This window comes from Tiliqua scincoides, chromosome 2, assembly GCF_035046505.1.
Source record: "Tiliqua scincoides isolate rTilSci1 chromosome 2, rTilSci1.hap2, whole genome shotgun sequence".
Taxonomy (NCBI): Eukaryota; Metazoa; Chordata; class Lepidosauria; order Squamata; family Scincidae; genus Tiliqua; species Tiliqua scincoides.
Genome location: NC_089822.1, coordinates 180814562 through 180827419, shown reverse-complemented (window position 1 = coordinate 180827419; position 12858 = coordinate 180814562). Strand labels below are relative to the sequence as shown.

At 41.7% G+C, this 12858-nt stretch overlaps 1 protein-coding gene across 2 annotated transcripts in view; it reads right to left on the bottom strand.

Moving 5' to 3' along the window:
* Positions 1-12858, bottom strand: part of DPYSL3 (dihydropyrimidinase like 3) — a 71155-nt gene that overhangs the window by 15517 nt on the left and 42780 nt on the right. For both annotated transcript variants that reach the window (XM_066618360.1, XM_066618361.1), the window contains exons 2-5: positions 9805-9893; positions 6464-6648; positions 3053-3217; positions 1119-1180 (exon numbers count right to left, since the gene is read on the bottom strand). In XM_066618360.1, the coding sequence (XP_066474457.1) occupies positions 1119-1180; positions 3053-3217; positions 6464-6648; positions 9805-9893 (501 nt within the window). The remainder of the gene's footprint in view (positions 1-1118; positions 1181-3052; positions 3218-6463; positions 6649-9804; positions 9894-12858) is intronic.

The window sequence follows — 12858 nt, the reverse complement described above, 5'->3', positions numbered from 1 at the left end:
TTTAGTTAACTGCTACGTTATCATGTGCCTGTCCTTCAAAACAATAGATTATGGAAATATGAAATACAGTAGTCTTGAAAGCTCCATGCGGTCTGGAAACATACTTCTTTGTGTTTATTTTTAAATTAGGGGATTTGACAGCAGGAATCCTACTGTGTACTTGACTCGGTTCAGCTATATGCTCATTTCCCCATATTACTAACAGTCTTCTTGGCAATACTAAACTAATAGTCCCAAGTTCTTCCCTCTCCTTTAGTTTATTCAGGTCAGCAACTTTCAGTACTATTAGGGTCAATTATGTCAAATTTCTGCTTTCTGCTCTGATTGACACACAGAACTCTCACTTTCTCTCCCCCCTCCATTCAAGGGTCTGTCCAAATGATAACTACTGTATCAGCTACTTACTAACATGACTCCATGTAGTGGATCTGCACAAGATACATTAGTAGGTCATTTTCTCCCTCCCCCCACCTCCAATTTAAAATAGAATGGGATCTTCAAAGCTTGAATGCCCCAACAATACACTCAAGATTCAGGCAATTTTGGGGTTATGCAACTTCTAGGTGATATAAAGCTAAGCATCAATATAAGAAATCTGTTAGCATTCAGCCAACTGAGGTGGCGTCAGGCAAAAGCCAAGGAACCAGCCTCACCTTGTCAGGCTGATCCTTGAACCCTCATTACAGATGTTACCACAGCCACCAAATCTGTCATTGGAGGTGCCAGAGTGCAGGACTCTGCCCAACATTTCCCAGAAAGCTGGTGCCAGTATTTCAGCCAATCTCTAGAAGGTAACAAGCAAGGTACAAAAGCAAAAGTCCTCTTGTGCTTGTCTCCAGCATCTCACATTCAGAGGTACACTGCCTATGAACGTGGAAGTTTCATGCCTAAATGACAGATTCCACTGATAAATTCATCCTCCATGTAGTGTGACTAAATGTTACATTGTAAAATCTCCAGGGGCTACACCAAGGCTATATCTAAATCTGCTTATAGGGTTTACTTGGAATATCTGTACATTGCTTTTAAATAAAAAGTTCTCAGTTGGAGTCAACTGTACAAAAGGGGAAATTAGCTGACAAAGAGCACACAACACAAGAGAACAGCATCACTCTTACCTCTGTATTTGACATCTGGTACAAATCCTTATAGGCCATGTAAACCATGAAAGAATTAACTCCTAAAGGAATGAGATATTATACACAAGCAGACAGTTAGCAAAGAAGATTTTATTCTCTAATCTTTCCTGTTCTAATGCAGGGTTGTCCAAAATTTTTGGCAGGAGGGCCACATCATCTCTCTGACTCTGTGTCTGAGGCCAGGAAAAAAAAGAATTTACATTTCAAATTTGAATAAATTTACATAAATTTATGTAAATGAATATATTAGAGATGGAAGTTATATGAATGAATGATGGTCTTGCAATAGGTCAAGGCCTATAAAAGGCCTTGCGCAAAGCAAGGCCACCTTTTCCTTCATTGCCACTGCTGCATTACAGACATGAAACAGCAAGCAGTGGAGGAAGCCTTCATCCCACAGCTCACGCAAGAGGTTGAACAGTCACTCTTACAATGAGAGCAGTTGTGTTGGGCCAGCATGGGCTACAGCAAGTCTCTGAAGGGCCAGAAGCTCTTGGAGACTGGGGGCTCCCCGTGGGCCAGATTGGGAGTCCCTGAGGGCCACAAGTGGCCCCCGGGTCGGGGTTTAAGCACCCCTGTTCTAATGGGTAGGTCCACAAGGCATGTGAGAAAATGCTTGCATACAATGGAATTGAGAACTTTGGCAAGAACTAGCTGCAGAGGAGTAATTTCTGTATTGTCCTATTCGGACAAAGGAGATCCTTTGGAACTTTATAGTTGTCTAGCTAAAGCCTACAGAATGCTAAGCTTTTTATGCAACACAGAACTAGCCATAGCATGGAAATGGGTAGGTAGGTGTTGTTTGGGTACGTAGGAAATGGGTAGGTAGGTGTTGTTTTTTATGCAACAACACTGAACTAGCCATAGCATGGAAATACTAAAAGGGTAGGTAGGGTTATGCTACCTTAGTTTATTAATTTTCACTAGATTTAAAAGATTACCCATCATGATTGAAACTATAATTAAGCAATGCAGCAGTTAAAGAAAATTGAATAAGAGAATATCAGAAACACTGTCAAACAACTAGGCACATATTCAAGACTGTTCATGTAACCAGCAGGATATTTACTGGGCTTGTGGCCACCATGAAGATTCCCTAAGGTCAATAAGACACTTTCAGGATCAGAGATGGAAATGATTTACAAGGCAACTGGGACAGTTAGCTAGGAAATAAATGTTCAGTGCCACCAACAAAAATACTGTATTCAGAGTCAGGTTGACAAACCCTGCTTTTCCAACTAGAAACAAGCAGCAACAAAAGATGATATTCTTTTACCCTCTTGGTCTTGGACAAATATACTGTAATAACTGCCAATATCACCACAACATTCCCGCAAGACCAGTATCATAGTATCATTTGTGACCTTAAAACAAGTATGCAGTATTCTTCTTACTAGACTGCAGCTGTGTCTTGGGAATTGAATACAAGTGTCCTGTTAAAAAACTTTGTCTTCAAGCCAACAACTGAACAGAACTATGTATTTCCATTCTCATTATCATGAACTGAACACAACCAAACAAGCCAGCCAGTTTACTCCATGAAGAGTTAGGAAAAAGTGAGTTGAGAAATGTTCCACCTAGCACAAAATCAGAATTATTGATCATACAGCTAGAGATCATGCAAATAGAATTAAAGTCATAGGTTAAGTTTGTTACAGATATGCAAGGCTTAACTGCTCTCGGAGGCACCCACAGTTGAGATGCAGAGAGCCAATGGTCTTCCTCCCCTCATTTTCATCTCCTGCACAAGAGCAGGAGGGAAAAGGATGATGAAGATCACTCACCACATTTGCCAGAAGGTGGAGGTTCATTTGCCATGGCAAGCATAGCAATCTTAACTGTGGAAGCCTGGCAATCAGAATGACCCACAAGATACAAAACATAACAAAACCTTGCTTCTGGTATTGACAAACCTTTTTCTTTGATGAGTGTCTGTACTTCTTGTTTGACACTGTCATTCCAAAGGGTGATGTCCACATGCAGGGAGTAGTCACAGCATGCCTTTCCATCACCCCACTCTCGCCACTTCTCATATGCTTCTACCAGGCTGGACTCTGGCTCAGGAACAACATGGTCAACTACAGGGAAAACAGCAGCAAGCTGTAGTGGAAAATGAAGGTCATGTGTGTGTTCTTTCCCTTTGTCTGAAGAGGACCCCCAACAACCACCTGAGTGCTCAATATCCAAAGAACCACTATTCTCCTTCTCTACACCTACAAATCCTTCATTTTCTAACAAATATGTAACCTGTCCTTTAAGACAGCCTCTGGGTCAGGGGACTGGAAGGTAGCAAACATAACACCAATATTTAAAAAGGAATGAGGAGAATCCAGGAAATTATAGACCAGTCAGCATAACATCTGGTCCAGGTAACTGATGGAAAGCATACTTACTTATTATCTAGAAAAACAAGGCTTACTGAAGGGGAATCAGTTTGGATTCTGAAAAGCTAAATCCTGCCTCACTAACCTTCTAGAGCACTGGTTCCCAACCCACAGGTGTTCCATGAGACCGCGAGAAGTGGTCCGTGAGGTCTCAGGAAAAAGAAAATCACTTTTGATCACTTCCAGTATCTTGCCAAGCAAGCAATTTCCTACGGACCACCAAAGAGGGAAGAGAACAGACTGCCCAGCCACTGAAGTGTCAGCTGTGGATGGTCCATTCTCCAACCTTTTTAATAGACAGTGGGGAGTGCTTGGGAGATAGACCACCAGAAAGGGTGATCAGACCACTCACCCTGCGGTTCACAACAATTCCAATTTTTGCCTAGTGGTACGTGAGCTCCTAAACATTGGGAACCACTGTTCTGGAGGTTTTTTGAAAGTATCATAGGGGAATGAATGGAGGTAATTCAGATACTGTATATCTGGACATTCAAAAAAAATTTAAACCAGTGTGCGGAGGATGTAAAAAAGGCACATTCCATGCAAGAGGTCATGAGGAAAGGATTAAGAATAGGACTGCTAATATTGTAATACTCCTATACAAACATATGGTGCAGGTACATTTGCAATACTGTGCACAGTTCTGGTCGCACACCTCAAGAAAGATATAGCAGAGACAGAAAAAGTAGAAAAAAAGGCAACCAAAATATCAGAAAACAGGAGCACCTGCCTTATGACTAAAGGTTATAACATTTGGGGTTTTTTATCTTGATGAAAGTGTAACACAGGCCTACAAAATTGAGGGTCAGAAAAGTTTTTCCCTAACTTAATGGTGGTTTGATATGAATTTGGGGTGCTGATTCCAAAAATGGCATCCGTTTTGCCCCATCACGTCTAGTATTGGAGATTTAATAAAGCCTCATTAATGAATGGTTCAAGCAGCTTCCTCATGAGGAAGCCATGGTGTAGGCTTCCTCATGAGGAAGCTGCTTGAACCATTCACTAAAGAGGTTATGCTGCGTCTCCAAAACTAGACGTGATAGGACAAAAACGGATGCCATTTTTGGAATCAGCACCCCAAATATACCCAGGAATTGGTATAACGTTTAAGGAAGCAAAATGTGTGTTGGCCTATGTAATTAAAAGGGTATATAACTGAGTCTTTTAAAATCATGCATAGTGTAGAGAGAGTGTATCTAGATGTTCCGGCTCTCACAATGAAACTAATTGGAAGCAGGCAGAAGATGGACGAAAGGAAGTACTTCTTCATACAGTGCATTAGTCTTTGAAATTCATGGCCACGAGATATAGTGATAACCACTAGTTTGGATGACAATAAAAGGGGAGTGAAGAAATTCATGGAGAACAAATTTGTCAATGGCTACTAATCCCAAAGGCCATGAACTCCCTTTGGGCTCAGCAGCAGTATGGCTCAAAATACCAGTTGCAAAGGAGCAATTGCAGGACAGAAGAATGCTTTCTCTCCTGCTTACGGGCTTCCCAGATCCAGCTGGGCCACAGTGGAAAACAGGATGTTGGACTAGATGAACCTTTGGCCAGATCCAGCAGGGTTGGTTTTACTGATGTAATGAAATTCTTCTTCATAGCCTCATTCACCTTTCTCTGCTGCCACTGCCTGAGGAACAATGGGGGAACATGTGGAGGAACAGATGCAGTAGTCTTCCAATGTTAATCTTTGAGCTTCTTTGATCATTGTGCAAAAAAAGTTAGAAAGAATGTTTAAGTGGGTATAGTTAATGGAAAAAAATTTGGAATGAGGTATGGAGACTTCAAAGTAACCTAGGAATATTTTAGAACTCTGAAGATCTGTCAATGTTCTTGTGCTGTCAACTGATGAATATCGACCACACTTGATAGTTTCATACAGCAAGACAGAACCATATCTCTTAATATCTGTACTTTCTTAGACACTGCCAGAGTGCATTTACCAGAAAAGATGGGGGAACCTAAAACACTGAGCTTTGGATTAACAGCTCTTGGCATTGCACCAGGTGCTCTTAGAAGACTTCTGCTGAGAAGTGAGTTGGAAGTAGTAGCTTCCCGCCTATCACTTAGCCTCATCCATTTAAAAAGTGTGTCTTCCTAAGTTGCAGCCTAATGTACCTTTTTATTGCTCCTGATGTAATTCTCAATTTCTACTGCAGTTCTTTCATGTAGAAGACACTGCGGCAGACACTGCAGCTCTTTCAACTGATTAGAAAACTGAATGGAAGTGAAGGAACAGGAAGAAAGAAAATGGACTGCACTCACATTTGCAACTTGTCCTAGAGCCTTAATACTGCAAATGCCATAAGAACTGTAGAAGTAGCAAAGCTAAATTGTGAGCCAGAGCCTGCCTGCAGCAGTCTCTCAAAATAAGGATTAACAATTCCACCTCCATTTTAATTTATTTCTCAAGCATGCTGAGAGATCATTTTGTTCATCTTCTGATACATATTTGAACAGAGCCCCCTATTTTCCAAGCACACTCTTCCCCAAAAAGGTGTTGAAATCATGATATGGGGCAAACATTTTTTCTTATTTTGAGCCATGTAAGATCTTCAGACATTTAATTCCAAGTACATATGGCCCTCACCTGCCAGCCTATAAAAATGTCAGAGTTTGCAAAGGTACAGTTCCATAATAATAAACCTAATCGGGATTCTTGCAAAAATCCTTACACTAACATGATCCCCACCACCACCAAAAAGCCTCCGCTTTTCACTGCATTTGTTACACAAATTTCATTTGGCTTATAGTTCTACCTATGCTTGCTTGCCATTATCTTCAAGTCCCTTCCATGTAGGAATAACATGTATAGCACATGCTATCATCACAAATGCACTTTTCATGTCTCTTTAAAATGCTGCCTCCCTCCTCCTCCCCAGAAACCATCAAACTACTAATGGGGTCACCTAGACAGGTCCCCCTTGCACTCACTGATCATGGTGGTCCCACCCGCCAGGGCTGCTTTAGTCCCTTGGAAAAAATCATCGACCGCTGTCATCCCCCTGTATGGCATCTGCAAGTGAGTGTGGACATCGATTCCTCCAGGGATAACCATCCTTCCATTGGCTTCTATGGTCTTCACCCCTCCAGGGACTATCAAGTTGTCTCCAATTTGTCTGAATAAATGGAAACAAAACAGCAGCCACACACATTTACAATCACAACCTCATGCAGAACTTACCCCATAAAACAAAAATAATTATTTTATCCATCATAATTGATCAGCACACTAACAGAGTTAGCACTGCAATCTCAAGTATCTGTTTGTTGCTTACCAAGATATGTGTATATTTCTTATGAAATGGAGGTACAGGAGTATGTTATAGAGAGTTACAAATGCATTTCATCAGATACATGAATTAGGGGACATCGAACAATAAGTATTTGGAATCCAAAAATCTGTATTTCAACACATTTTATAGCAATGAACCATGCATTTAGCAAAGACTCAAGTATGGAAACCTGAGAGGTGCAAAGCGATTGGGGGAGGGGGGAATAGCAGAAAGAATAGCAGTGGTAGGTAAGGGTGTTTAAGCTGATCCTGTTGCCGTGTGATGAAGAAAAGCAGCAGGCATAGGGGTTAAACAGCATTGCCCCCAGCTTTGACTTATGTTCTTCCCCTGCCACTTTGCAGTTGTTCAGCAGATACCCAGGGATCCCTCTAACTTGGGACAGAAGTGGCATTTGCAGGATAGCCCCCTCAGATGACCTAAGAGAGTGTACTTTAATGTATGGGAGAAGGTGGTCCCTCAAAAGGTGGTCTAGCTCCAGTAACCATCTGGGTCCCAGCATTCTGCACTAATTGCAGCTTCCAAACTGTCTTCAACTACAGCCCCATGTAGAGCATATTACAATAATCCAGTTTTGAAGTCACTGAGACATGGACCATCACGATCACGTCTGACCGACTCAAGTACAGCCTCAGTGAGTGCACCAGCCAAAGCTGGGCAAACAAACTCCGTGGCCACAGCTGCCACCTCCAGGGAGAACTGTGAGTTTAGGAGCACTCCCAAACTGTGAACCCTGCAAGGGGCATGAAGCCCCATTAAGAGTGGGTAGATGACTCACAGCCTAATCGTATGCATGTCCACTCAGAAGTAAGTCCCATTAGAGTCAATGGGGCTTACTCCCAGGAAAGTGTGGCTAGAACTGGGCTGTCAATCTTTGCATCAAAGATTTCCTGATCAGGAGGACCTCTGTCTTTTCTGGATTCAACCTATTGGTCCTCATTCAACCATCAGTATTGCTCAAGGACTGACATAGCTTCTCCAAAATGAGATGGCAAGAATAAAGCTGGGCGTCATCAGCATATTGGTGACACCCTACTCCAGCTCCCCAGATGATCTCCCCCAGCAGTTTCAGGTAAAAGTTGAAAAAAATTATGTTTAACCATAAGTCCTTTAACTTTTTTTCTAGTCTAAAAATGAGCAGGAAAAGATCAAGGCCCTGCTTCCATGTTTATGGCAGCAAATGAAACATAATTTATATTTTTGCCTTCAAACCTTGAGGTTTTTCTTATAACAGAATTTTAAAAGTTTAAGAAAACACGCACAAAAAACATGAACTGGGTTTTACTGAGAAGAGATGGGAGGTAAAGTGAGAGCTTGCAAAAATCCTTAAAAGCAGCTCTACCTTGACAGACAGGCACATCCCTTCAGTACTTAAGTTCCAATAATTAGGATTACTTGTTACAAAGATATAATGTCTCTCTCTCAAATATAATGTCACAGCTGCTGACCCAGCCCCAAGAGTTAAACAAACCTACAAGCATCAAAAAAAATCTTAAAGCAAACAAAAAGCCTTTCGTTGGAGTTTGCTATGCATTGGAACTTTCACAGGTATATTCTTATCTGCTCAGTGATGTTTTAAAACAATGCACCCATTGTGCTACAGCAGTGTTAGAAAGATCATTTCCCTCCTTGAATCTTCTCTTTCCCTGAATGGAAATACATTATTTTTTGGTTGCCAAAATCAAGATCATCATCAAAATGGAATAATACTACATGAGTTGCAGTGAATTCAGCTCCTTCACAGGCACGTTAAACAAATTTTGAAAACACTCCTGCAATTATAAGCCCCATTTAATACTAACATGAGCCATAGGAGAACATTTCTAACCAAGTCATCCACGCCTTATTTAAAACAAATAAGTAAGCCCCAAAGCTTTATCTATAAGTTCTCCTATATCTGTCCACTATTCCCTGCCGATACACTAACACTGATTCCACAACAAGGGTATATTGATTCCACCGCTGTCTACTTCAATAAACCACATTGTCTGAATGGGTTAAAAAAAACCCTTTAAAAAAGCAAAAACAAACCCTCATGTATGTCGGGGACACCTGCTATGCTACAGGCAGTCCTAATAGAAGCAATTTCCAAGCCAATTGCTGCCAACACAAAACATTTCTTCACATCAAAACTGGTATTTTATTATAGGTTTTTAAAATATCTTTCCTGATATAGTAAGCTATAGTAGCCCAACACCCATACCTTGTCATCAATGAGCTCATGACATTTAAAAAACTATTCATAAGGTCTGCATATTCTGCAGATGGTACTACTTTCTAAATGTCTTTCAGAGCAATAAACCAGCACTTAATAAACCGTCTTTTCCCTCAGGCTTCAAGCAACTTGGAAAGTTTCCTCCTCTTAAATATTACTTTATTTCCCTACTGCTGCTTTTAAAAATATTTCCTGAAAGAAACGTTTAGATATTTGCTTTTACACTTTAAAAGGGAAAAGAGCATTAAAGATCTCTGACTATAAAATATCCCACAACTGAAACACCACTGCACTGGGATTTAGCTCTAATTGCATGTATTTCCACACTAGAACAATTTTAGCCTTTAACCACTAGAGTCATTACTGTGACTCCATAAACACAGCCAGAAGCCAGATAAAACACAAGGCATCACAGTTTTGTTCCTCAAACCTCCCAGAACCTTGAAAGACACAGCTGCTTTAAAGCAGTGAAAAAATGTAGTCATTTTCACAATGCAGTAAGGCCACATAGAAACCAAACATAAATTACACTTGTCCTCTCTTCTGTTTGGTGGAGGATAATTCAATATTATGACAGTTTAAATGCACTGACATGGATTAATGTACTGTGAATGACTTTTTGAGATGAGCAAGAGGATAGTTCATACCAACATAAGCAGGCACAGAAGTATTCTTGGAAACCTACTCTTTTCTCAAGAGATGAATAAATTCTAACTACCAACACACACACACACACCAGATAACAGCCATAAGAACTATATACGTACTTAATAAGACCATCTTCCATGTAAATGTCAGCATAGAATGACTGATCATCGTTGACTATCCTCCCTCCTTTAATAAGAAGACGATCACTCTGTAAGGGAAAAACAAAAAGCTCTGAGTGTCAGAAGTAACAAACATTTGCATACTCTTTTCTATGCACCATGTCCACAACAGAAATATAGTAATATGGGGCCAACACAAAAACCAAAACTTTATTCATAATCAAACTTTCAAACAATTTTTGCATGAAGAAAGCAGGGATTTAGTACTGCAATGACCAGTCTACCTGCTAGGTGTATCTTAGAGGAAGAATGGTGCATAGTAGAATATCTGTTTCTGTGGCCCTTAGCCACTTCCCTAGGCCCAGTTGCTAATGCATCCTAGTCATCAAACTAACTTGGGTGCCTGAATAGCCTAAGGCCTCTTAAAGAAACCTGACTCATTAAGTTTGCAGGTTATTCAATCTTGCTCAACCTCACATCGTGCATTTGCCCCCCAAATTTGTAAACAACATTAATTCACACTTGCAACAAGGTACATAAACAGAAGCCCTTCAAAGTAGAACACTAGCGTACCTGAGGGGGCAGGGGGAACAAGTATCCCCAGCCAGCACACCTGGGAGGCACCACTGTCATCCACTGCCCCTCTGCAGCCACTTGGAGTGGTTGTGCATTGCTCAGAGTGGCCACCTACTTCTTTCAAAGTAAAAAAAGCGTGCAGCCGCTCCAAGTGGTATGCAACTGCTCACAGCATGCCAGAAGAGATGTCATCACATAATTGCAGTGATGACATCATGTCATCGCCATTACTTCTGGGTCAGGCAGGGGCAGTATTTAAAGGAACAGCCCCAGGGCAGCAGAACACCCAGCAATGCCACTGAAGTGGAATTGCAGTGAAGACAAAAAAGTCTAAGTCACCAGAAGCAACACAGTTTAAGAATAAATAAAATTTGCTTGACCTGTGGTCAAGTAGCAAAGAACCATGGCCTACAGAGAGGTTTGTAAGCTTAAAATGGCAAGGGTGGTTAGGCAGGCAAATAGGTACTGAGGTCTGCTTCCTTTTTATATCCCAGGCCAGACCACAGAAGAACAGTCTCCTTTCCAGTTCATTTCTACCTTGTAACACACCCAGGGTGAAATCCTAACTGTGCCCTGGACCAGTGCATGCCGTAAAGCAGGTTTGTGCCCACTTGGGAGTCAGCTGGGCCAGCACAAGAATGTGCGCCAGCCCATGGAGACTGCATCCAGCCTCTGTTGTGCCGAAACCCAGTAAGTCTGCACAGGTCGAACTCAGACAGCGCAGGAATCTGGGGGGGGGGGGCATCTGAAGTGCAGAGAGGAGGTGGGGAAGAGGCATTTCAGGGTGGGAGGAGGGCGGGTGGGCGGGCCTGTAGGCAGGCAGGGAGTGCGAGGTGGGGCCAGGACCCGGAACTTATGCCGGATCCTAGTCTCTTGCAAGAGAAGGTGTTGAAATGTGGACTGACAAAAAAGGAAACTGAAAATCATGAATTAATGTTTTATTAGAAAATGTACCATTGCATGAAGAGAGAAAATGATGCCAAAGTCTGGGAAAAAAATTTCTAAAACAGTTTAAAGACAAAGCATGGAAACTCACTTCTCAGAAACAGAAAACTTTTCAAGACCCGCAGCTATTACTAACAAGGGCTATTGATGAGTAAGTTAACACTTTCTCTAAGCATATGATGCAGTGATAAATATGCATATACAGTACTTTGGTACATGTTCATCTGATGTGCTCAGATGTTTTGGTCTGTTCCCATTTCCACCATCAGCACACATTCAAATCCTGAAGTGTATGGAATAGCTTCTTGCAGGAAGCATGATGTACACTTTGGAACCATAGGAATTTTGGATAAAGGCCAGCGTGTTTATATTCTATAATGGTCAGTTTAGGTTAACTGGAGGGGAAAAAAAGCTTCCTAAAACTGCCAAAAAAGTTCCTAGCAAAGTTGAGCGTTTGTCTCTAAGTTTATCTTCAAAAGTCATTCTGAACCCATACTTTACAGAGAAATTAAATGTTTCTCCTGTTCTCATTTTCACCTAAGTGATATCACTATTATTATCACAACCATAATACATGCGAGACATAATTACATGCAGGTTAAGGAAAAAATCTCACAGTGTCTACATTCCCTAAAATTTTTAAGACTACACAGGTTTTAGACTGAAATGTCATGAGAGACAAAGAAAAACATCTTAACAAGTTCTGTTTCTGCACAAGATTTGTGTTATTTAATTTCGGGGAGGAAGAGAGAAGGCAACATTCTTAAAGTAGGACTCCTCCCTCAGATCTTATTCTGTTATTATTAAGCTATTGGGGATACTTGTTGGTAAGGAATCCTAATGGTGTAGAATAGGGGTGGCTGTGGAAAGGGTAATTTGGAGGTTCATTCAAGCCCTACTGTAATAATCTAAATACGTACATATGTGCCCCCACATCAGTATTGTCCCCCCGCAGATACAAAAACTACGGATACAGGGGACACCTACATTAATTTTGCCCCCCACACTTCCATTGTTCTTTTAAGGCTTACTGGTAAGTGTTTTTTGCTTTAAACAGTGCTATAAGCAGTGAAGCAAATAGTGTGAAGAGAGCAAGCTGCCTGCAGCCTGAATGCCTGACTAAACTACACCCAACACTAAACAGGAAGTGAAAGTTAACTGCTTCCTGTTTAGTGTCAGCACCAACCTGGGAGCCGGGGAGGCTGGCACAAGAAGTTGTGTTGGCCTCCCTGAGCCAGATCCAGCGGGGGGGGGTAACTTTGTGTTGGCCAATCTCTGCCGATGCAGGGGTCTGGGGTGTGTGGGGAGGGTGGAAAGAAGGTGGGAGGAAAGCGTTTCGGGGTGAGGGAGGGTGGGCGGGGCCAAGATCTGGAAGTTATGTCGGATTCTAGCCCTGTTCCCAGGAGACACAGAGTAGCCCCTGGCTGCTCCATTCTGCTTGGATCTGCGCCAGCTTGTCAGGTGGCACAGATCCAGGTAGACCCATTGGGGCTGCTGCAGTGTGACATTAGGTAAGGGGAAAGGTTTTCCCTT